Raw genomic sequence first — 21,670 nt, forward strand, 5'->3', positions numbered from 1 at the left:
CAACATTTATTCAAAATATATATTTTCTAACAATGTAAGTCTATGCTATCACTTTTTATTAATTTAACACATCCTTGGTGAATAAAAGTATTAATTTCTTTCAAAAAAAGAAAGAATAAAAATGTACTCACCCTAAATTTTTGAACAGTAGTGTATATTGTTAGAAAATATTTCTATTTTAAATAAATGCTGTTCTTTTTAACTTTTTATTCATCAAAGAATCCTGAAAAAAAGTATCTAAGGTTCCAAAAAAATATTAAGCAACACAACTGTTTCCAGTACTGATAATAAATCAGTATATTAGAATGATTTCTGAAGGATCATGTGACACTGAATACTGGAGTAATGATGCTGGAAAATTCAGCTTTGATCAAAGAAATAAATTCGATTTTTAATGCATATTAAAATGGAAGAACGCTGTTTAACATTGTAATAATATTTCACAATATAACCTTTTTTTCTGTATTTTTGATCAAATAAACACAGCCTTGATGAGCATTAGAAACTTATTTAAATATAAGTTATACATTTAAAAAAATCTTACTGATCCCAAACTTTTGACCAAGTAAGAAAGTAAATTCAGTTTTAGTCTCCATTTATAATTTTCCAGTTAGTTATTCTACTTTCATTTGGTTCCTTTCGTTTAGTTTTTTAATCTAATATTTGAATATTAATTTATTTCAGCTTTCAATTAAAATGTGGATTTTCACTCTTATTTTGTGCTTATTCAGTCTCATTCATGAAACACGAGCAGAATGAATTGTTCATAATTGTTCTGAAATCTGTGTAATTCAATTCAACTTGTGTTTTAATGAATGAGGTGAGTGTTAATTTTGGACCCTTAACACACACACACACACACACACACACGCACATACATTAAAACGACACACACACACACACACACACACACACACACACACACACACATACACATACGTGTCACCTGCACTGCACTAAGTTGGATCCATTTTCCCATGTGTTCCCCCACCCACTCTTCACCAGCATCGTGTGTGTCTGTGGTTTGTCACCAGTGCTGATGTGTGTTTGACCCACTGAACTGTGGGTAGTTTTCACATCATGACCAGACTGCATGCCTGAAATGAAGCTCTTACAGCGCCATGACTCTGTCTGTCTCTCTGTGTCTGTCTGTCTCTCAGTGGACCGTATCGTGGGTCTGGATAAGGTGGCCGGCATGTCGGAGCTGCCAGGTGCGTTTAAGACCCGTAAGGGAATGTTCCGGACAGTCGGGCAGCTCTATAAGGAACAGCTGTCCAAACTCATGGCCACGCTCAGAAACACCAACCCCAACTTCGTCCGTTGCATCATTCCCAACCACGAGAAAAAGGTACCAACTGATCGCCATTCAAGAATAGATGATGTGAAACTTAAGAAATAACTGTATTAGCGTTCACACCAAGAACAATAACTATAAAGATAGCTATTATGATATTAGCATTTACACCAAAAATGATAACTAAAAAGATTGTGGACCAACTAATTACTGCTAAAATTAGAGCACACAGAATATTAGGGCTGTGTATCACCAGCAAAGCCATGATACGTATCCCGATACTTGACTGCACTGAATTTAGTAAAACAGCTGTTTATTAAACACTTCCTATAGTTAGCAATGGCCCTATAGTATGCAGAGCAGGCAGTTGACCTCTGCATTATGAAGGGCCTCCATAACTGTACCACAGTACAATATAGGTAATGGCATAGGGTTCATGTTAACATTGCGCACTCCCCACCAGGTACAATATTCTGATTGTTTGCATCTTGTTTTTAAGGCCGTAAATAATAATGTACTCATTTTTTACGAGTACGCATACAGTGCACGCAAGCAAAAAAAGTCCAATCATTTTAACCACGCATTTTCTGCAGGGCTGTGTTTTATACATCGATACAACAATGTATCGTCACGTTATATCACAGTATCGCAGCACGTGTGCATCAGTGCTCCAATTTGAATTCAAGAACAGCGTTTAAAACGGAGAAGAAAAGTGCAAGGTTTCCAAAAAAAAAAAAATTAATCGAGTATAATATATACCTGATATAAAGAGACGTAATCCCCGAAACAGAGCTTCACACATACGCTATTCAGAATTATCTGCTGAGTGTTACTTATTTTTGTCAACCTGGCAACCATGAGTATGCGCTCTCTCTCCACTGTGAATAAAAGCGCTCGCTTTCTGAAAACACCGGTTAGTACTCGTACTTTGGGCTTAATTCGTCCTGAATTCATCATAAGCCTTTGCACTTTGTGTCTCTGTCCATCTCAGGCGGGCAAGTTGGACCCTCATCTGGTTCTGGATCAGCTCCGGTGTAACGGTGTGCTGGAGGGAATCCGTATCTGCAGACAGGGATTCCCCAACCGCATCGTCTTCCAGGAGTTCAGACAGAGGTATTCCTTTTAAGAATCTTATTCTCTTAGGATTTGAATCGAATATATTTCTCACTAATTGAACGCAATGTGCAAACCTGATTGTGTTTTCACTGATGTTAACAGTGGTTTGTGCTTTTGCTCAGGTATGAAATCCTCACGCCCAACTCCATTCCCAAAGGCTTCATGGATGGTAAACAGGCTTGTGTGCTGATGGTGAGACCAATTTTACAGTTTAAACGAACTGGTTTAATGTCGTCCAGTGTTACTTTATTAATTTTCCAAACTGGGGTTAAATATTTTTTAAAAATAAACTCTAAAATGGTTTATTTTAATTTAGAACATTTATAAATATTTTCTAGTGTTTTATTTTGATTTGTTTATATTTTAAAATCATTTGTTTTTGATTTAGATTATTTATAAATCTTGTCCGTTCAATTGCTTTTCTAAATTAAAAACAGTCAGAATAAAACACAGTATCTTATTTGTTTACCTGCATGCAATTTGACCATTAACCGACATCAGAGAACCATGAACATGAATGTGTTGATAAATTATTGAAATATTAACTTCAGGAGGACATCTAGTAAATATTTAGGTCAAAGTGGTTTGGCAGACCAAACACGTTTGTGAATCCCTGTTTTAAGCTCTTCATCTGTGTCTCAGATCAAAGCGCTGGAGCTGGATCCCAACCTATTCCGTATTGGACAAAGCAAAGTGTTTTTCCGTGCTGGAGTTCTGGCTCACCTGGAGGAGGAGCGCGATATGAAGATCACCGACGTCATCATCAACTTCCAGGCCTGGTGTCGTGGATACGTCGCACGCAAGTGAGTGTTACAACATCATGGTCCAACCATAGGGATTGTTCAATTAGGCTACTGCTATCTTGTACCCTGCAATAAACATTTACTCAAACATAACTCGGCCAAACATATCGGCCCAAAAATCAGCATCATATATCGGCCAATCGGCTGCCCTGATTTCTAAATATCGGCATCGGCCAGAGAAAAACCCATATCGGTCGACCTCTAATGTTAATCAAACATTAAAAGAAAAGACTGAATCACTCGCTGCTCTTGATTAAACTACTGTTTATTTGCATCTTTGTTCTTATTTTTAAGAACAAAGATAAAATAAAAAATAGCTATATTGTGATTTTAATAATATAGTAATTATTATTAAGAAAAGAATTGGAGGAAAATATGCAACGTTGCTTGATTTTGCTGACTCTGCTGACTCAATCGCCTTCAAACGGCTGTAGCGCAGTCGTTTATTTATTTTGTCTGATTCCAACAAGTCCTATATCATCATTTTGAAGGTATTTTAATAATAATTTTAACTCCTTTTTGAAAATTTGCTCATTCCGACAAATTTTGCCAGCACAGGTCACAAATGAAAAGAAAAAAACTGATAAACTTTGAGCAATTATTTACACAATATTTACTCAAATTTGAGAACAGAACATATGCACTATGCAATAACAAAATTATTTTCTAAGTGTTATTGATAGTCAGTGCTTGAAGTACTTGAATTTGACTTTTTGAAATTTAAATTCTGATATTTTTGAGATACTTAAAGTATTCAAAAGTATTAAAAGTTGAAAAGTGAAAATTTTGAGGTACTTGAAAAGTACTTGAATTTTTAAAGGGCAGTATATATGAAATTAGTGTTGTTGTTTTTTTTGTCCTCGATTAAAACAATCTTTTTACACAAAATTAACAATGTAGCGCGTCTGATATAAATACAGAGCCGTATCGCCTGGTTTTTAGCAGCACACGAGATCGCGCGATATTACTCCTTGACGTGAAAAGCGGTCTCGCGATAACAGTATAAAGTTGTGTTTGTGGTAAAATCTTTGATCGTGCTTGCATTATATTGTTCAGTCTTTTATTGCATGTGCTGTCCGTTTGGGTTTCATTTGGGAATGCATATAAAGTCTGACGCGTTTTTCATTTACAAGCGTGGAGCGCATCTCCATCTCAGCAGCTCGGGACGCAAACTCTTCCTCTGCATATGCTGTGCATTTGTACATGTTGCTTAACATTCATCTGGGAAAACAGTACAAATCTAGTGAGATAACATGCAATGCAAATCATTTATAAACCTATGCCAACACAGGAGAATACATCAATATTTCTAAAAATGCAATTTGTTGTACATCGCAATTTCAAAATAAAGGTTTTGCATGTGGCCAAATATTAAAATGACATGGATTTAAACATCCTTGAATCATGCTGTAAAGTGAAGCATCGCCAGGCCGTTGGCGCCCTCCTACAATTTACAAATCGCCAATATTGATGTTGTGGTGTTTAACGGTGCGTGTTTGTCATGCAGGGCGTTTGCTAAGAGGCAGCAGCAGCTGACGGCCATGAGAGTGATCCAGAGGAACTGCGCTGCCTACCTGAAGCTCAGGAACTGGCAGTGGTGGAGACTCTTCACCAAGGTTTCTACACACAGAGACATGTTCAAATGTGCTGCCAGGCTTGATGTGTGTTTTACACTGATGCCGTGTGTGTGTGCTTCAGGTGAAGCCGCTGCTGCAGGTCAGCCGACAGGAAGAGGAAATGCAGGCCAAAGACGAGGAGCTCACCAAGGTTCGGGAGAAGCAGGTAGTGGCTGAACAGCAGCTGCAGGAGTTGGCGGTCAAACAGCAGCAGGTGTGAAACACAGGATACTGGTGTATTTGAAATGTTACTATACTGTATGTATGTGTGTGTGTGTGTGTGTGTGCGTATATTGGGGTTGGGCAGGGTAAGACATAAATGTTGTGATTTTTTCTTTTAGCTGAGCGCGGAGAAACTGGCTCTTCAGGAGCAGCTGCAGGCGGAGATGGATCTGTGCGCTGAGGCCGACGAGATGAGGAACCGCCTGGTGGCCAAGAAACAAGAGCTGGAGGAGATCCTGCACGACCTGGAGGCCCGCGTGGAGGAAGAGGAGGAGCGAGCCAATCATCTGCAGGTGGAGAAGAAGAAGATGCAGCAGAACATTGCGGTAAAGAGAGTTTGCTTTCAGAAATGAGCTCGGGTGCATCTCTGTGATTGGTTGAATGAGGAATATCTGTGTTTTGGTCCAACAGGATCTTGAGCAGCAGCTGGATGAGGAGGAAGCCGCGCGGCAGAAGCTGCAGCTGGAGAAGGTCACGATGGAGGCCAAACTCAAGAAAACCGAAGAGGATGTGATGGTTCTGGACGACCAGAACAACAAGCTGTCCAAGGTCTGTCAGCAGACACCATTGTTTGGACACTGTGTGTGGAACGCTGGTTGTTTTTCTCACTCTTAGTCTGGTATTGCAGGAGAAGAAACTGATGGAAGAACGAATCTCTGAGTTCACCACAAACCTGGCTGAGGAGGAGGAGAAGTCCAAGAGCCTGCAGAAACTCAAGAACAAACACGAGGCCATGATCACCGACCTGGAGGGTGAGTTCAGATGCTGTTTATAGCGTCAATAAAATCATCATTAAACATATATTGTACGTTTACATTTATTTATTTAGCAGATGCTTTTATCCGAAGCGAGGTTACAAATGAGGAATATGCAACCTAAAATATAACCCGTAAATATAGCATGATGTGTAATATGTACAGTATAATATATTATACGTATAATTAATGTAAAATGGATTGTGATATAATTCATATATAAATAATGTAAAATATAAAGTGATATATGATTCGTAGTATAAAGTTCAGGTAAAATGTAGCATAATATTTGTGAAATATTGCATAATATAATTCATAATATGTAATTAATTTAAAATGTTTAAAATTATAGCATAAAATCTCAAATTAATGCAAAATGTCATGATTATGATCATATTTATTTATGATACAAGTATATATTGCAAATCATAAATATTATGCTACATCTTACAAACTATATATTCTAAATTATACATATGCTATATTTCACATTTTAAATATATAATGTAAAATATAGCATATATATAATTCAGAATATAGTTTATGTAAAATGTAACTATTTATTTATATATATAATATACATAAAACTATAATGTGAAATATAGCATAATATGATGATTCATTATATATATATATATATATATATATATGTATGTGTGTATTAAATTATATATGATTAATAGTATATAAAGCTCGTAAAATGTAGCATATTTATAAGTATAATGTATATAATTAATATTCAGTAATGGATATGAAATGTAGTATTATGAATGAATGACTAAATTATCATTTATTTGCCCTCAAGAGTAAATTAGTTTCCACTGTAGATGCGTACATAACACAAAACATACCATGTTAACTTCTCAACTTAACATAATAAAATCACAGACAAAAAAAAAAAAAAACCCTGAGAGCATAAGACAACGTATCAATGACCGGTTTCCTTTGTATTTAAAGCTCTTGTAGCTACAGGAACAAATCTCTTACTGTAGCTGGCCTTTCTACTCAGGTAATCTATACCGGCGGCCAGAAGTAAGGGGGATGAAATATAGATAGAGTGGGTGGTCTGGGTCATTTAAGATCTTATGTGCCTTTCAGAGCGTGAGCGTAGAGACACTGTCTGATAAATCAGAGGTAGGGATACCAATAATTGGACTAGCTAAATAGGTTATCTTCAAGAGTTTGTTCTTATCGGTAACTGTTAGCATATGAAAGAAACAAATGGCTGTGATGCAAAAGAAGACTAGACTAGACTGAACAGAATAGCTGTCTCTGTTGACAGCACTTTGTAAACACCTAAAGTGTGCTGGTTGAAGTTGAGATGTTGATCCAAAGTAATGGCAAGATTTTTTAAATACTCTACCCTTTCAACCATCTCTCCATTAATGATGAGACCAGAGGAAAGGATCTGTGTGTTGGAGTAAAATATAGTATTGTGATTCATTATATGTAGAATGTAGCGTTTTATGTACATGCATACAAGTTCATATAAAATGTAGCATAAATATATTACGCTACATTTTACATGAATTATATATGATAAATGATATATTATGTAAATTTGTCTAAATATTACTTTATCATATTAAGTTCCTGGTGCCTTAAATAATAGCAATGAATTGAATATTATGATGCAAAGTTTTTTAGAATATAGTTTATCACGATATCTAACACTGAGAGTGTGATGGTTTCCTATTTTGACGTGTATTAACTTGTGTGACGCTAGTCAAATTACATGCTAACAAGAAATCAGGCACTGAATAACCGATCCGAAGGCATTCGATAGGATTTTGTCAAGAAATAGAGACTTGCTAATTAAATGTTTCCCATCTTCATCTGTCAGACCGTCTGCGTCGTGAGGAGAAGCAGCGCCAGGAGCTGGAGAAGAACCGCAGGAAGCTGGAGGGCGACTCCACGGAGCTTCACGATCAGATCGCCGAGCTGCAGGCTCAGATCGCTGAACTGCGTGCGCAACTCGCCAAGAAGGAGGAGGAGCTTCAGGAGGCTCTGGCCAGGTGAGGCGCACACGGTGGCCAATCGCAATCAAGTATCATTGCATTGCTAATCCATCTGACGGATTAGAGCTGATAAGTGACTGTGGTTTCCCTTCAGGATCGAGGAGGAAGCGGCTCAGAAGAACCTGGCGCAGAAGAAGATCCGTGAGCTGGAGGCTCAGCTGAGTGAACTTCAGGAGGATCTGGAGCTGGAGCGAGCGGCTCGAGCCAAAGCCGAGAAACACCGCCGAGACCTGGGAGAAGAGCTGGAGGCACTGAAGACCGAGCTTGAGGACACGCTCGACTCCACCGCCGCACAGCAGGAGCTCAGGTGTGTTGCGTATAACGCACAATGGTTATCAGGTTTATTTAATTTTCATGTTTGCATCAATTCCACCATTTTTGTGCACTGAAGTTTTAGATTTATAACAAGAAGCTCTTATAAACCTGAAATTTAAAGGTGAAACTGGAAGAAATTAAGACATAAATTTTATTTATTTATTTAACTATTATAGACAAATAATTACGTTATTATTATTATTTTATTTTTTATTATATATTCATTTTTTATTTAACAGTGCAATTGCATTACAGTTCTTGTGTTTTTGTTTTTGTGTTTTTTTAATAATTAGAGATAATGATAATGTGTACAAGACATGCAATATCCAGGTTCAAAGTCTTTTTTTTTTATATTTGGATGGTTCTTGTAAAGATTGATCTGTTGCTTTTGCCTGGAGATTTCAACAGCAGCAATATGAGATGAAATGTTTATCATGCAACCCCACTGGCTAAATATTTCACCTGGTGTTTCTTGCAGGACGAAGCGTGAGACTGAAGTGGCTCATCTGAAGAAGACTCTGGATGACGAGGCTAAAGTTCACGAGCAGGTGGTGATAGAGATGAGACAGAAACACAGTCAAGCCTTCGACGAGCTCAACGAGCAGCTGGAGCAGGTCAAACGGGTAAGACGCACGCAAAACAAGCGTCGGTGTCAGTTGTGTGATCTGGGTTCTTCACTCTGAATCTCTTTCCGTCTCTTTTCTCAGAATAAGGTCTCTATGGAAAAGACCAAACAGGCTCTGGAGTCGGAGAGGAACGAGCTGCAGATAGAGATGCAGACACTCATGCAGGGCAAAGGAGAGTCCGAGCACCGCAGGAAGAAAGCTGAGACGCAGGTGCAGGAGCTGCAGGTCAAACACGCAGAGAGCGAACGGCAGCGGATCGAACTGGCCGAGAGAGTCACCAAGATGCAGGTGCGTACAACCACTGGAGTGGCACACACATTGAACTGCTAGGTAGTTGCTATGGTCCCAGTACAGCCTAGCAACTGCCTAGTAACCTCGGGCCCTATGATTTCCGCGATATGGAAAACGCGGACGGAATCGCGGAATCCAGTCATAAAAACGTAATTTACTGTATATTGCGGAATTTGTCAAATTTCAGATAAATAAATCAGCTTGAATCAAAACGCGATATGGACTAGTATCTGTAAATGTTAAGCCACAAAAATGCTATTTAAGTATGAATCCTGCATGTTCTGCGTGTCTCAATATGAATGAATGGCGCAGATGCACGATTTAGTTTACTACATACTGAAGTGCGCATGACGCTCGCGATGTTTTCTGCCTCAATATACATGAACACACAAACATAATCTCCAGAGCTGCTCTGAGGGTCCCTTCACGAGCATTTTACCGTTTCCTTTGAGAAAAACTATCATCACATCATACACAAACAGAAACTTTTAGGTCTTCACGGCAACCGGTCAAAATAAAAGTTGGCTCTAACTATTATAAACTGAATACTTAATGTAGGCCTAATGATAGTTAGTAAATTATTATTAAAACATTATTTTTGGAATATTTACCAGAATTTATTTACCAGAAAAATAAAAAGTGAAAATTAAATTATATATATAATCAGCTAATCAGAGAAAATGTAATGAAACCATTAAAATGGAATCCAGAAAATTAATGGGAAAATAGAATTTGGTAAACATAAAACTGAATTGGAGAAAAAAAACTAATTTAATAGGGCCCTAGTAACCACATAGCAATGCTCAAGCAACCACAGAGAACACCCTAGCAACAGTCTAGCAGCCACATACAATGCCAGAGCAAACACCTGGAAACACCCTTGTAATCACTCAGAACACACATTTCCCTCCAAAATAGCCACAGAATAATGCAGGGTTAAGCTCTGTTGTGTCTAGACCTGGTGAAATCCTATTCAATGTTCATTTAAGTGATTCCTGTAATTATTTGCTAATTTTTCGGTGTAATGAAGGTGTAATTTTGCGTGATGTAAACGCTGACGGCTTCTGTTTCCCCTTCAGGCCGAGCTGGATAACGTCAACGGTCTTCTGAGCGAAGCCGAAGGGAAGTCCATCAAAGCGACGAAGGACTGCTCATCCGTGGAGTCGCAGCTGCAGGACGTGCAGGTACGTACGACGGCCCGCGGCATTATGGGATTTCTGCAGGTCTCTGCATCTCACACACTCGTTAAACCCAAAATGTCTCCTCGCAGGAAGTGCTGCAGGAGGAGACGCGGCAGAAGCTGGCGCTGAACACACGTCTGCGGCAGCTGGAGGACGAGCAGAACAGCCTGAAGGAGCAGCTGGAGGAGGAGGAGGAGGCCAAGAGGAACCTGGAGAAACAGATGGGCACCATGCAGGCGCAGGTAAACACAGACACACGGAGAAAACCTGGGCTGCGTCTGAAATCACAGACTTCCCTACTGTAGAGTAGACGAAAAACAGTAGGTGACAAAAGAAGTGAGTCCCAATTCAAAGGATTCATAAAAGAGTAGGCAAAAAGTACCCGGACGAAGTACTACTTCTGCCCTGATTCTGAAGTGTGCGTCTGATGGACACTATACTATCCCATGAGGCCACGGGAGAGGATTTATGAACGGCAGCGACGCAACTCACGTGACAATGACAACATGGCAAATGTAGCACTTGCAGATTACATTCATACCACCAGAGCTGGGTAGATCTGGATTATAGAAATACTTGTAATTAGATTAAATTACATTTAAAATAATTTAAATACTCGTAATCAGACTGCAGTTACTTTTTTGCACGCAGCAGTATGTCTGAAAAAGGTTTGTCTGTCTCTTCTGCTGTAGCTGGCTGACATGAAGAAGAAGATGGAGCAGGAGACTGGTTTTCTGGAGAGCGCCGAGGAGACGAAGAAGCGCGTCCAGCGCGACCTGGAGGCCGTGACGCTGCGTCTGGACGAGAGGAACGCCGCCTTCGACAAGCTGGACAAGACCAAGACGCGCCTGCAGCAGGAGCTGGACGACATGCTGGTGGACCAGGACCATCTGAGACAGATCGTCTCCAACCTGGAGAAGAAGCAGAAGAAGTTCGACCAGGTGAGAATGAAAGCCGGGATCAGGATGGGTTTGTTTATTAGACCAGCGATTCTCGAGCAGTGACTGAAAATTATTTATTAAGTATCAAAATCGGCTAAAAATATATTTCTTATTGTGATTTATTTTTTTGTCTTGGAAAACCTGGATATATAAGGAAGCCTCATAGTGTGTGATTTCTAGACATGGAGAGGTCTAGTTCTCATCTGGTAGAAATTGTGAGTAAAAAATATTTGGGAAAAAAAAAAGCATTTTAATATAAATGTTTAGAATATCTATTTTTCTAGTTATGCTGAGCTTTTAAAAAAAACAAAAAAAACTATTTGGAACATTTCTATTTATTTTATTTTTAGTCATTTTCATTTTTGGGATGTCATTATTTTATCAGGGGTTGTGAGTAACACTATTTTTTTTTAATTCTTAATTTTTCTTTTTAGAAATGTATTTTTTGTCCTAAATTTGTTTTTAAAAAAAATATTTTTTCAGGTATGGGGAGTAAAAACTATTTGTAATAATCCTTTAAAAAAAAAAAAAAAAAAAATATATATATATATATATGTGTGTGTGTATATGTGTGTATATATATGTATGTATGTATGTATGTATATGTTTTTTTTTTTTCTAGATATACCAAAACTTTTTTTTTTTTTTCTAATTTAAAAATACTTCTATTCATTTTAGTTTTAGAAATGTAATTTTTAAATATTTTATCAGATGTTGTGAGTAAAGAGTATTTTTAAAAACCCTTTCAAGTAAATCAGGAATGAATGGAAAAGTGATTATTGTTGTCGAGTCAAAAAGGTTCGGAGCCGCTGATTTAGACGAGCCACGACAAATGAATATAAGCAGTTTTCCGCATTTCTGCACACAAACATCAGACTCTAAAACGGTAATACAGTATATAAGTAAAAATGCTTTGCTCAACTCCTGACGTGCTGCTGTTTTCAGATGCTGGCTGAGGAGAAGTCCATCTCTGCCCGTTACGCTGAGGAGCGCGACCGTGCCGAGGCTGAGGCTCGTGAGAAAGAGACGCGTGTGTTAGCGCTGGCCCGTGAGCTGGAAACCCTCAGCGACATGAAGAACGAGCTGGACCGAACCAACAAACTGCTGCGCGCCGAGATGGAGGACCTGGTGTCCTCTAAAGACGACGTGGGCAAGAGCGTAAGAGGCTTTTGAGTCGTCAGAGACCTCGCTTATCGGTCGATCGGTGGAAATCTGACTCTTTCTGGTTCTCTCTCAGGTTCACGATCTGGAGAAGTCGAAGCGCACAATGGAGCAGCAGCTGGAGGAGATGAAGACGCAGCTGGAGGAGCTGGAGGACGAGCTGCAGGCCACCGAAGACGCCAAACTGCGGCTGGAGGTCAACATGCAGGCCATGAAAGCGCAGTACGAGAGAGACCTGCAGGGACGAGACGAGTTGGGAGAGGAGAAGAAGAGACAGCTGCTCAAACAGGTGCCAAGAAACCATGTGGTGCATTGTATTTATGCAGGCTGTATTTATTTTAGAGCCACAGCTAATGTTCATTTTTATAGTCAATTAATCTGTTAAATATTACCTACACGCGCATATAAATGTCAATGGACACTTTTCAAATATACATTTTTCTAGTTAAACCAAGCTTTTCATATGCTAAATCATGTGCATGTTTGACTTAGTGAGTAGCGCCTAGTTATCATTTCAGAAATAAAAAGCAGTTTAACACGAAATTGTGTTTTAATGCAGTTTTGTGTAAAAATAAATAAATAAATAAATAAACTCAACTTTTGGCAATTGAGTCAAATAATGAGTTAAAAAGAGTCATATGTTAACAATCTCAATATACATTTTGGTAAATGTTTGCAGTGCATACAGAAACTGTTTTTTTTGTTTGTTTGTTTTTTTTTTAATGGCATGCAGTATATAATGATTATCTAAAGATTTCAAGCAGTACTATAATAGATCACAAGGGCATCCAGTTAATAATAATACAGATAAATAGGCTTAATTTGCATTTAATCCAAATTGAATTTAAGTGTAAAAACTAAAACCAAGCTTTTTTCAAAATAAATTGTGCGGCTTTTTTTTATTAATTTAAAAAATATAATTAATTCATATATGTCCGAATTGATTAATTATCTCATATATACACACACACACAAATATTTCTATTTATTTTAGTCTTAGGAATGTAACTTTTATCTTGAATCTTTTTTTAATCCGGTGTTCTGAGTAAAAACTATTTTTAAAACTAATTTTAATCCTTTAAAAAAATTTTAGAATGACATTTTTCAAATATGTGTTTGTAGTCAAACCAAGCCTTTTTTATTATTATTATTATTTATAAATAATAAATATTGTGAGTTTTTTGCTTTTTTTTTTTTTATTTAAAAAAATAAATTTTATATTTTTGTTTGTCTGATTATCAAGGAAATAAACAATTGATTATTTTTCATTTATATATGTTTTTATTTTATTAAATTTTTTTTAGTTTTCATCTTAAAATGTTTCTATTTGTTTTATATTATTTTATACATACATCCGTTTAATCAAGTAAATAAGCAATGGATCAGGCATTTTATTTCACGTATACATATACTGCCCTGACTTGATTAATTGATAATGGAGTTGATTGTTGATTCTGTGGTGTTTGCGGTCAGGTGCGTGAGATGGAGATGGAGCTGGAGGACGAGCGTAAACAGCGCACAGTGGCGATGGCGGCGCGTAAGAAGATGGAGCTGGACCTGAAGGAGCTGGAGGCTGCCATCGACCAGGCCAACAAGAACCGTGACGAGGCGCTCAAACAGCTCAAGAAAGTGCAGGTTCGTCTTTATAACATTACCATCATAAAATCCATACTGACGGTCCGGGATTAACAACCATCAACAGCATCTAGAGCAGAAAACTGCTTTTTGAGCAAGGCAAATGAAATGTTCACCAATCATTAAATAATCATCAAGAATCATGAAATCTGACGCCGCACATATTCGCCTCTCACTGCATCATAAAATTGCGATCGGTTCATTTGAGCATCAAGTTGAGAGAATCACAGGAGGTTATTATCAGCTGGTTCCGATCGTTTAGAGTTAGAAAAATATAGTATGCGCTGTTGCATTGTCAATATTTAGACATTTTGCCTCAGATACAGGATTCTGTACTTTCGCTCACGTATGCCCACTTATGTACATTTCACGGTATACACGAAATAACAAAAAATCTGTTACGGTTGACATTTTTATTTTGTGGTAACGAGATATACCATCACACTGCCTAGCCCTATTAAAAAGTTTGATGATTAAAACACATTTGATTCAGATTCACAAGCTCTTGATTACAGTGTTATTTTAGTATCATTGAGATACTAGTTTTTATTCATATTTTGAATTGAGTTTTTTTTTTTTTTTTTCTTCCATTTAAATTTTGGTCAAAGTGTTATTTTATTTCAGCTAGTTGCCATATATTAAAATAAAGTTTAAAATAAAGTGTTTTTTTTTATGTTACATATTTAAAAAAATTGTATTAACTGCATGCAGCCTGAAAAAATCATTCATTTAAAAAAACATTAACTGCAATAAAATAATATATATAAAAAAAAAAAACATTTAAAATTTTTATTTACTTGAAGTTGAAGTACCAAAATAACTCAATTACAAATGAGTAAAAGCTGTATAGAGACAAAACTAATAAAATTGTCAAAAACACAAGAAAATGACAAAACAATGTTAAATACAATTAAAAAGAAAACAAATTATGATAAGTAAAAACTGATTCAATTTATTACAAACTTTAATAGTACATTAATGATACTAAAATACCACTTTACAGCTCACATTACTCATATTTTTAAAGAGGAATTCATGTAACATACTAGAATCACATTCTGCCACATGGGTGTGTATTGTAAATGCTTTACATGTTATTCTGGAACTTAATGAACGAGTTGAACATATGTCTGCAGTAATGGATTTTATGCCACACGACATTCCTTATCCAAGCTTTACAAAGCATGTCCTGAAAGCCATGTAAGGAACAAACCTGCGGTTATTTCAGGCTCAGATGAAGGATCTGCTGCGGGAGCTGGAGGACACGCGTGTGTCCCGCGAGGAGATCCTGGCTCTGAGCAAAGAGAACGAGAAGAAGGTGAAGAGCATGGAGGCCGAGATGATCCAGCTGCAGGAGGTCAGTGTGTGTCTCTGTCTGTCCTCATAGTCCTGAACCTCCTGCTGTTCCCGTCTGACATCTGTCTGAATGCGTCTGCAGGAACTGGCGGCCGCAGAGCGAGCCAAGAGACAAGCACAGCAGGAGAGAGACGAACTGCAGGACGAGCTCAACAACCAGGCCGCTAAAGGGTGAGGAAACATTCATATCGCAGCATATTATTAGAAGAAATAAGCAGTGCTGTTAAAATACTACAAAAAAAAACTTTTGATTTTGATATTCTAGATATGTAAATTAAAATGAAGCACATTTATGAAAAATGTATGGAAAACCCTATTTTTGTTTGCCCCTCCATTTTGTTATTTTTATGGAAAGCCGTTTTATCTAATCAAAAAACTTTTTACTATTATTTATTTATTTTTTTAAGAAATGTAAATGGAAGAAAACAATATTCCAGGTTTTGAAGGTTATTTAGGTTTTTTAATCTAAACAAAAAGCTACAAATACTACAAGGAAATCTTCCTTTGTTATGAAAAATATAGATTTTTCTCTAACTGATATGTAAATTATAATGAAACTCATTTATGAAAAAAAATTGATGACCCTATTTTTTTATTTGCACTCCTATTTTATTAATTTATGGATTTGTGGTATACACTGCCGTTCAAAAGTTGTTCATCAGTATTTTCTTTCTTTTTTTAAGAAATTAATACTTTTTTCAGCAAGAATGTGTAAAGTAAAGCCTTATATTGTTAGAAAATATTTCTATTTTGAATCAGTGCTGTTCTTTTTAACTTTTTATTCATCAAAGAATCCTTTAAAAAGTATCACAGGTTCCAAAAGATATTAAGCAGCACAACTGATTCCAAAATTGATGATAAATCAGCATATTAGAATGATTTCTGAATGATCATGTGACTCTGAAGACTGGAGTAATGGCTGATGAAAATTCAGCTTTGATCGCAGCAATAAATTATATTTTGAAGTATATTAAAATACAAAATCGTTATTTTAAATTGTAATAATATTTCATGATGTTGCAGTAGTTTTTTTTTTCTGTATTTTTGATTTAACAACCAAAATTTGATCCATTTCATCTGTTCAAGTGGCCCATAATCCTTTGTGTTTGTGTGCTCAGCTCTCTGGGCTCGGAGGAGAGGAGGCGTCTGGAGGCGCGGATCGCTCAGCTGGAGGAGGAGCTGGAGGAGGAGCAGAACAACACGGAGCTGGTGAACGACCGGCTCAAGAGAGCCCTGCTGCAGGTGCGTCACGCTCAGACCGTCCCGCCGCTGGAGTCTGACGCCCACAGCACGCTCACCGCTGTCTCTCTGTCCGCTTTCTCCACAGACGGACCAGATCAACGTGGAGCTGACGGCAGAGCGCAGCACCTCCCAGCGGCTGGAGGGAGCGCGCTCACAGATGGAGCGCCAGAACAAGGAGCTGAAGCTCAAACTCACCGAGCTGGAGGGAACCGTCAAGAGCAAATACAAGGCCACCATCACCGCCCTGGAGGCCAAGATCGGCCAGCTGGAGGAGCAGCTCGACGTCGAGACCAAGTACAGCAACATTTACATTTGCATAGAAACATATTGACATTTACAGACTGTTTACCATGCTATATATGCATTTTGTTATTCAGAAATATACAGTTAAATAACTCAAATGAAATGTACTTTTAAGTAAAAAAAAGTTAAATCAGTTTAAATACAAAATTTATTAATAGTTAATCCATTTTTTCTATTTATCACAATACAGATACAAATCGGGAGCAACAAAAAATACATAAAATTCCTTATTTTTTTTACATAGAAAAATATAGTAATATTTGGACATTTATAGACTACTTAACATAAAATATATGTATTTTATTATTCAGAAAATACATAAATATTACATTTTACTTAAATTTCAGATTAAAAGCACATAACATACATTTTGGTCGAACAATAAAAATGTTTAATAATAATAAATCATGATGTTGTTTACATTTTAAGTCAACAAAAAAGTTGTATACAAAAAAAAAAAAAACTCAATAAATGAAATTTACATTGAAAAAATAAAAAGTTTCTATTTTAATTATGTCAGATTAAACGAACATCAATCACCTACTAACTTGTACATTTAGGTCTAAAAATAAAAATGTATAATATTAATAAATCATGTTGTTATTTACATTTAAGTCAACAAATAAAAGTTGTATACAATTAATGTTTAATCTATTTTTTTATTAATCACAATACAGATGCAAATCAGCATCAACTACGGAAATACAAACAAATACATATACATTTATTTACATAAAGTATAGAAATATTTAGAGATTTTAGACTAGTTACCATAAAAGATAGGTATTTTATTATTTGGAAAATATACAAATAAATAAATTAAATTAATAAATAAAATTAGAAAATAACTCAATAAATTAAATTTACATTGACATATAATTAAAATAGAAACTTTAAAAAAAAAAAAAGATTAAACGAACATCAATTACCTACTATCTTGTACATTTAGGTCTAAAAATAAAAATGTATACAATTAATAATTCACCTGTTTTTTTATTAATACATAGACAGAAATGTTTTAGACTACTTACCGTACAATATGTTTTACAATTCAGAATATGTATAATTACATTAGAAAATAACTTGATAAAAGAACATTACAGTGAAATGTAATTCAATTAAAAAATTACAAATTTACTCAATTTTCAGATTAAACGCCCATCAACATTTAGGTCTACTAATAAGAATGTACACAATAATTCATCTATTTATAACAGTAGGGAAAAAGCTCAAAGTAATAAATGATGTTTGTGTTCAGAGAGCGACAGCAGGCCTCAAAACTGGTGCGTCGTACAGAGAAGAGGCTGAAGGAGGTGATTCTGCAGGTGGACGACGAGAGACGCAACACGGAGCAGTTTAAAGATCAGGTGATGCTCGCTACAAACCCTGTGTCAGTCACACCGCTCAAGGTTAAAGTTCAGTGAGGTTAATGTTGTTTGTGATTGGCTGCAGTCTGAGAAGCTGAACAGCCGCATGAAGCAGCTGAAGCGGCAGCTGGAGGAGGCCGAGGAGGAGGCGCAGAGAGCAAACGCCAACCGCAGGAAACTACAGCGCGAGCTGGAGGACGCCACCGAATCCGCCGACGCCATGAACCGCGAGGTCAACAGCCTGAAGAGCAAACTCAGGTGCGCGAGAACACTTATTTTATAAAAAATCTCTAATTATATTTAGTTTAAATATTAAAACAACTAAAACCATAAAAATACATTTTTGTTACTTGAAATAAAATACATTCTTTAAAAAACATTCAAATTCTTACTGTTCAAAAACTTTTGACTGGAAGTGTAAATAATGAATTACATTTTTGAAGTTGAATTACTAAAATAGTTATTTACTAAAAATTTATTTAAACAATTTAGTTAAACTATATGGACAATAAAAAAAGATTTGCTTTTAGTTTAATTTGAAGTACTAAAATAACTACAACTAATAAAAATGGACGCAACAATGATTTAAACATTTCACTAAAATTAAATTGAAAATGGAAAAATTAAATATAATAACTAATTTATAATATTAAATCATGCACATGGTTTATTTAGCCTCACATAGTTTCTTGATTTATTATATGTATCATATAAATTAATACGTTCTCTACAATATGAAAACTGTCCAAACTAATTTTTTTTCAAAAGCTAAAACGTATTAAAAGCTAATATTAATTTCAATGATTGCAAATGATGTTACTATATTAATTTATTATTCTATTTTTCTAAAGGTCTATGCTATTATTCTATTTTTCTATAATTCTGATTAATCAAGGGAAGCAGAAATCGCAATTAAAGTATGTTGTCTCACTGAGGCCTGCATGTGATCAAATGCGTGTCTGACATTGAAATGTGTGTCTTTTGTGTCCAGACGCGGCGATCTGCCCTTCACCATGCGCCGCATCGTCAGCCGCTCGGGAATCGAGAGCGACGAAGACCCGGAGGCCAAGGCCGAAACCCCCGAACCCAAACCCGAGTGAAAGAAGCCGATCTGCAGCGTTCCCTCACAAACACACACACATACCCACAAAAGTCTCGGACAACAACGTCCACGAAAACTCAGAGATACTTCGTCGTTTTTTGTTTTTTGTTCTTATTTTAGTGCCATAGTGTATTCGCACACACACAATGGTTCTCCTGACAATCACACACACGACAGCTTCACTCACACAGAGGACCAAATTTGTGTTTTCATGTCATTGTCTAGAATAGAAAAAGAATGGAATGATATTTTTGTAAGGAAGCATTCCGTCAATTGTAGTCCCGATTCCGGATCTATTTTTCTAACTGAAGTAAAAGGATTAAAAAAAATGGTGAAGAAGAGAACTTACTGAAGGGGACCAAAGCAAAATTGCTTTCTACAAAACTGTATTTTATTCATACGTTTTTATAATGGTATAAGGATGAACATAGCACTCGCTCTCTTGCACCTCTGCTGGTAAATAAAAGATTGAGATGATAATTACGGATATCATACAGTTATGCTTTTGGGCTTTACACACAAATAAGGCATTTAGTAAATCAAACCAGCACCGAAAATATTAGAGATTTTCACGCCACCATATATGCACATGAAATGGGGAAAGACTGCTCGTTTTGAGCAATAAAACGGAGGTGTTTATCGCAGTTGCGGCAGACTGAAGGAACAAGGATCGAGTAGGCAACGCACGAACTCATTTAGACATGGCACTATGCACTATCGCCTTAAATCTACTATTTAGATATGTTCTGTTCCTATTTTCCTTTCAGTATATGTGTCTTTATTAATGTTCAGGGCATGAATGGTGGAGGGTTGACGGTTTCTCACGCACACACTGTAAACGCTGAGCACGGCTGCGCGGGAGCGGAATCGACCGTTTGGCGGGAGTTTAAAAAAAAACAAAAACATGGAACACTTCCATGGCTACCTCTGATCACGTTTAACACTCTGTGACATAATATTTGATTATTTAGCGGTCTACGTTCTCTGAAAGAACTAAGGAGAACGGATTTGAACGGGTCGTCAGCGATGGCGATCTCCTTCCTCGAAGCTCGTGCTCAGTTTCTGCTTTTTTCGCTCACACTGCTGGGAAGTGAGAAAAATGTACTATTATTGATTATGTATGGATAGATAGAGCATTTCTCTCTCTCACTCTCATCGTCTCCCAATAATGACTTTGTGATGTTGTGTTATGTTCTCTGTCTCTGCGACTCCTTAATGATATCTGGAGAGATTTGTCATAAATTGTTGGTATAATGATGCAATAAAATGGCTTTTTCAAAACCCCTTTAGCAAGTGTATGAGCTCTTGGCTTGATCTTGTTATTGATTGTTATTGTTATTTTATTTTATTTTATTTTTTTTATACAGTTAAAAACAAAAGTAGCCTAACAATTTGGCCTGGGCCAAAATGACCACTGCTTTCAACGATTTGCCAAAGATTTTAGTCCTATAAAATAATTAGTTTTCAACATCAAATAAGCAAAAGACATGTTCGATTATAAGTGGAAACTAACTTTAATAGCGTGGTTCCCTATGCATCCGCATCAACGCCTTAACCAAATATTGATAATCTTTCTGAAAATCAAAATTTTCTCTTTCATTAGTCAGAAATCCCGCGCGTACTGCAGTGTTATAGGCAGATTAAAACATTTTTCAAAGTATGTGAATATTTTTAAAGCCTTTTATGGGTAAATGCAATGTATCTTGGGGAATGCAAAAGCACATCATGTTTAAAAAGTAGGCTATTTAATTTACTTGTATTCACCGTCATTTGTTAAGCGATTTTAATAATCACTGATGAAAATGGTTTCTTTTTTGAGTTGTGTGAAAAATTAGAGCCTGTAGAGGTTCGTATTACTGAAATATTAATCTGTTTTGACCGTTACTGAGCTCGTCCACGAGAGCGCGCACACTGACCGCCTCACTGCAGAGCTGAAGGGGCCCAAACTGGTTCTGAGCGGATTTATCTGCTTTACACTGAAGCGAATCTATACCCTTTCAGTCTGTAAAGATTGTGTTCTACTGAGATTCTTTCTTTAATAGTTTATTATTTTATTAAGTGACATGTTTTGTTGTAGCTATGTCATCATTCTCCATTCTTATACTCGGATAAATACATTCATGCTTTCTAAATTATCTGTTTGACATGGTTAGGCTATTCTGCTTTAAATAGATCGAATAAATTGTTATTAGTATTATTATATAATATATATATATATATATATATTCTGCTTTAAATAGATTGAATAAATTGTTGTTAGTATTATTATATAATAGTCAACATTTGAAGTGGATCAAAAAGTTAATCAAGTTGAACCTAATAAGAC

At 36.5% G+C, this 21,670-nt stretch overlaps 1 protein-coding gene across 3 annotated transcripts in view; it reads left to right on the top strand.

Moving 5' to 3' along the window:
• The window catches only part of myh9b (myosin, heavy chain 9b, non-muscle), a 53,226-nt gene extending 32,593 nt beyond the window's left edge, over positions 1 to 20,633 (top strand). For all 3 annotated transcript variants that reach the window (XM_058771443.1, XM_058771445.1, XM_058771444.1), the window contains 26 exons: positions 1,161 to 1,348; positions 2,286 to 2,407; positions 2,533 to 2,602; positions 3,053 to 3,213; positions 4,721 to 4,829; positions 4,912 to 5,043; positions 5,171 to 5,377; positions 5,463 to 5,600; positions 5,680 to 5,803; positions 7,650 to 7,821; positions 7,919 to 8,131; positions 8,618 to 8,762; positions 8,847 to 9,053; positions 10,136 to 10,240; positions 10,327 to 10,479; positions 10,930 to 11,178; positions 12,124 to 12,336; positions 12,416 to 12,628; positions 13,813 to 13,974; positions 15,203 to 15,331; positions 15,413 to 15,501; positions 16,449 to 16,572; positions 16,658 to 16,866; positions 18,134 to 18,242; positions 18,328 to 18,500; positions 19,234 to 20,633. In XM_058771443.1, coding sequence (XP_058627426.1) covers positions 1,161 to 1,348; positions 2,286 to 2,407; positions 2,533 to 2,602; positions 3,053 to 3,213; positions 4,721 to 4,829; positions 4,912 to 5,043; positions 5,171 to 5,377; positions 5,463 to 5,600; positions 5,680 to 5,803; positions 7,650 to 7,821; positions 7,919 to 8,131; positions 8,618 to 8,762; positions 8,847 to 9,053; positions 10,136 to 10,240; positions 10,327 to 10,479; positions 10,930 to 11,178; positions 12,124 to 12,336; positions 12,416 to 12,628; positions 13,813 to 13,974; positions 15,203 to 15,331; positions 15,413 to 15,501; positions 16,449 to 16,572; positions 16,658 to 16,866; positions 18,134 to 18,242; positions 18,328 to 18,500; positions 19,234 to 19,342 — 4,025 coding nt within the window. In that variant the 3' untranslated portion in view covers positions 19,343 to 20,633. The remainder of the gene's footprint in view (positions 1 to 1,160; positions 1,349 to 2,285; positions 2,408 to 2,532; positions 2,603 to 3,052; positions 3,214 to 4,720; positions 4,830 to 4,911; positions 5,044 to 5,170; positions 5,378 to 5,462; positions 5,601 to 5,679; positions 5,804 to 7,649; positions 7,822 to 7,918; positions 8,132 to 8,617; positions 8,763 to 8,846; positions 9,054 to 10,135; positions 10,241 to 10,326; positions 10,480 to 10,929; positions 11,179 to 12,123; positions 12,337 to 12,415; positions 12,629 to 13,812; positions 13,975 to 15,202; positions 15,332 to 15,412; positions 15,502 to 16,448; positions 16,573 to 16,657; positions 16,867 to 18,133; positions 18,243 to 18,327; positions 18,501 to 19,233) is intronic.
• The last annotated feature ends 1,037 nt before the right edge of the window (positions 20,634 to 21,670 follow it).

This window comes from Onychostoma macrolepis, chromosome 03 (assembly GCF_012432095.1).
Source record: "Onychostoma macrolepis isolate SWU-2019 chromosome 03, ASM1243209v1, whole genome shotgun sequence".
In the NCBI taxonomy this organism is placed as follows: domain Eukaryota; kingdom Metazoa; phylum Chordata; class Actinopteri; order Cypriniformes; family Cyprinidae; genus Onychostoma; species Onychostoma macrolepis.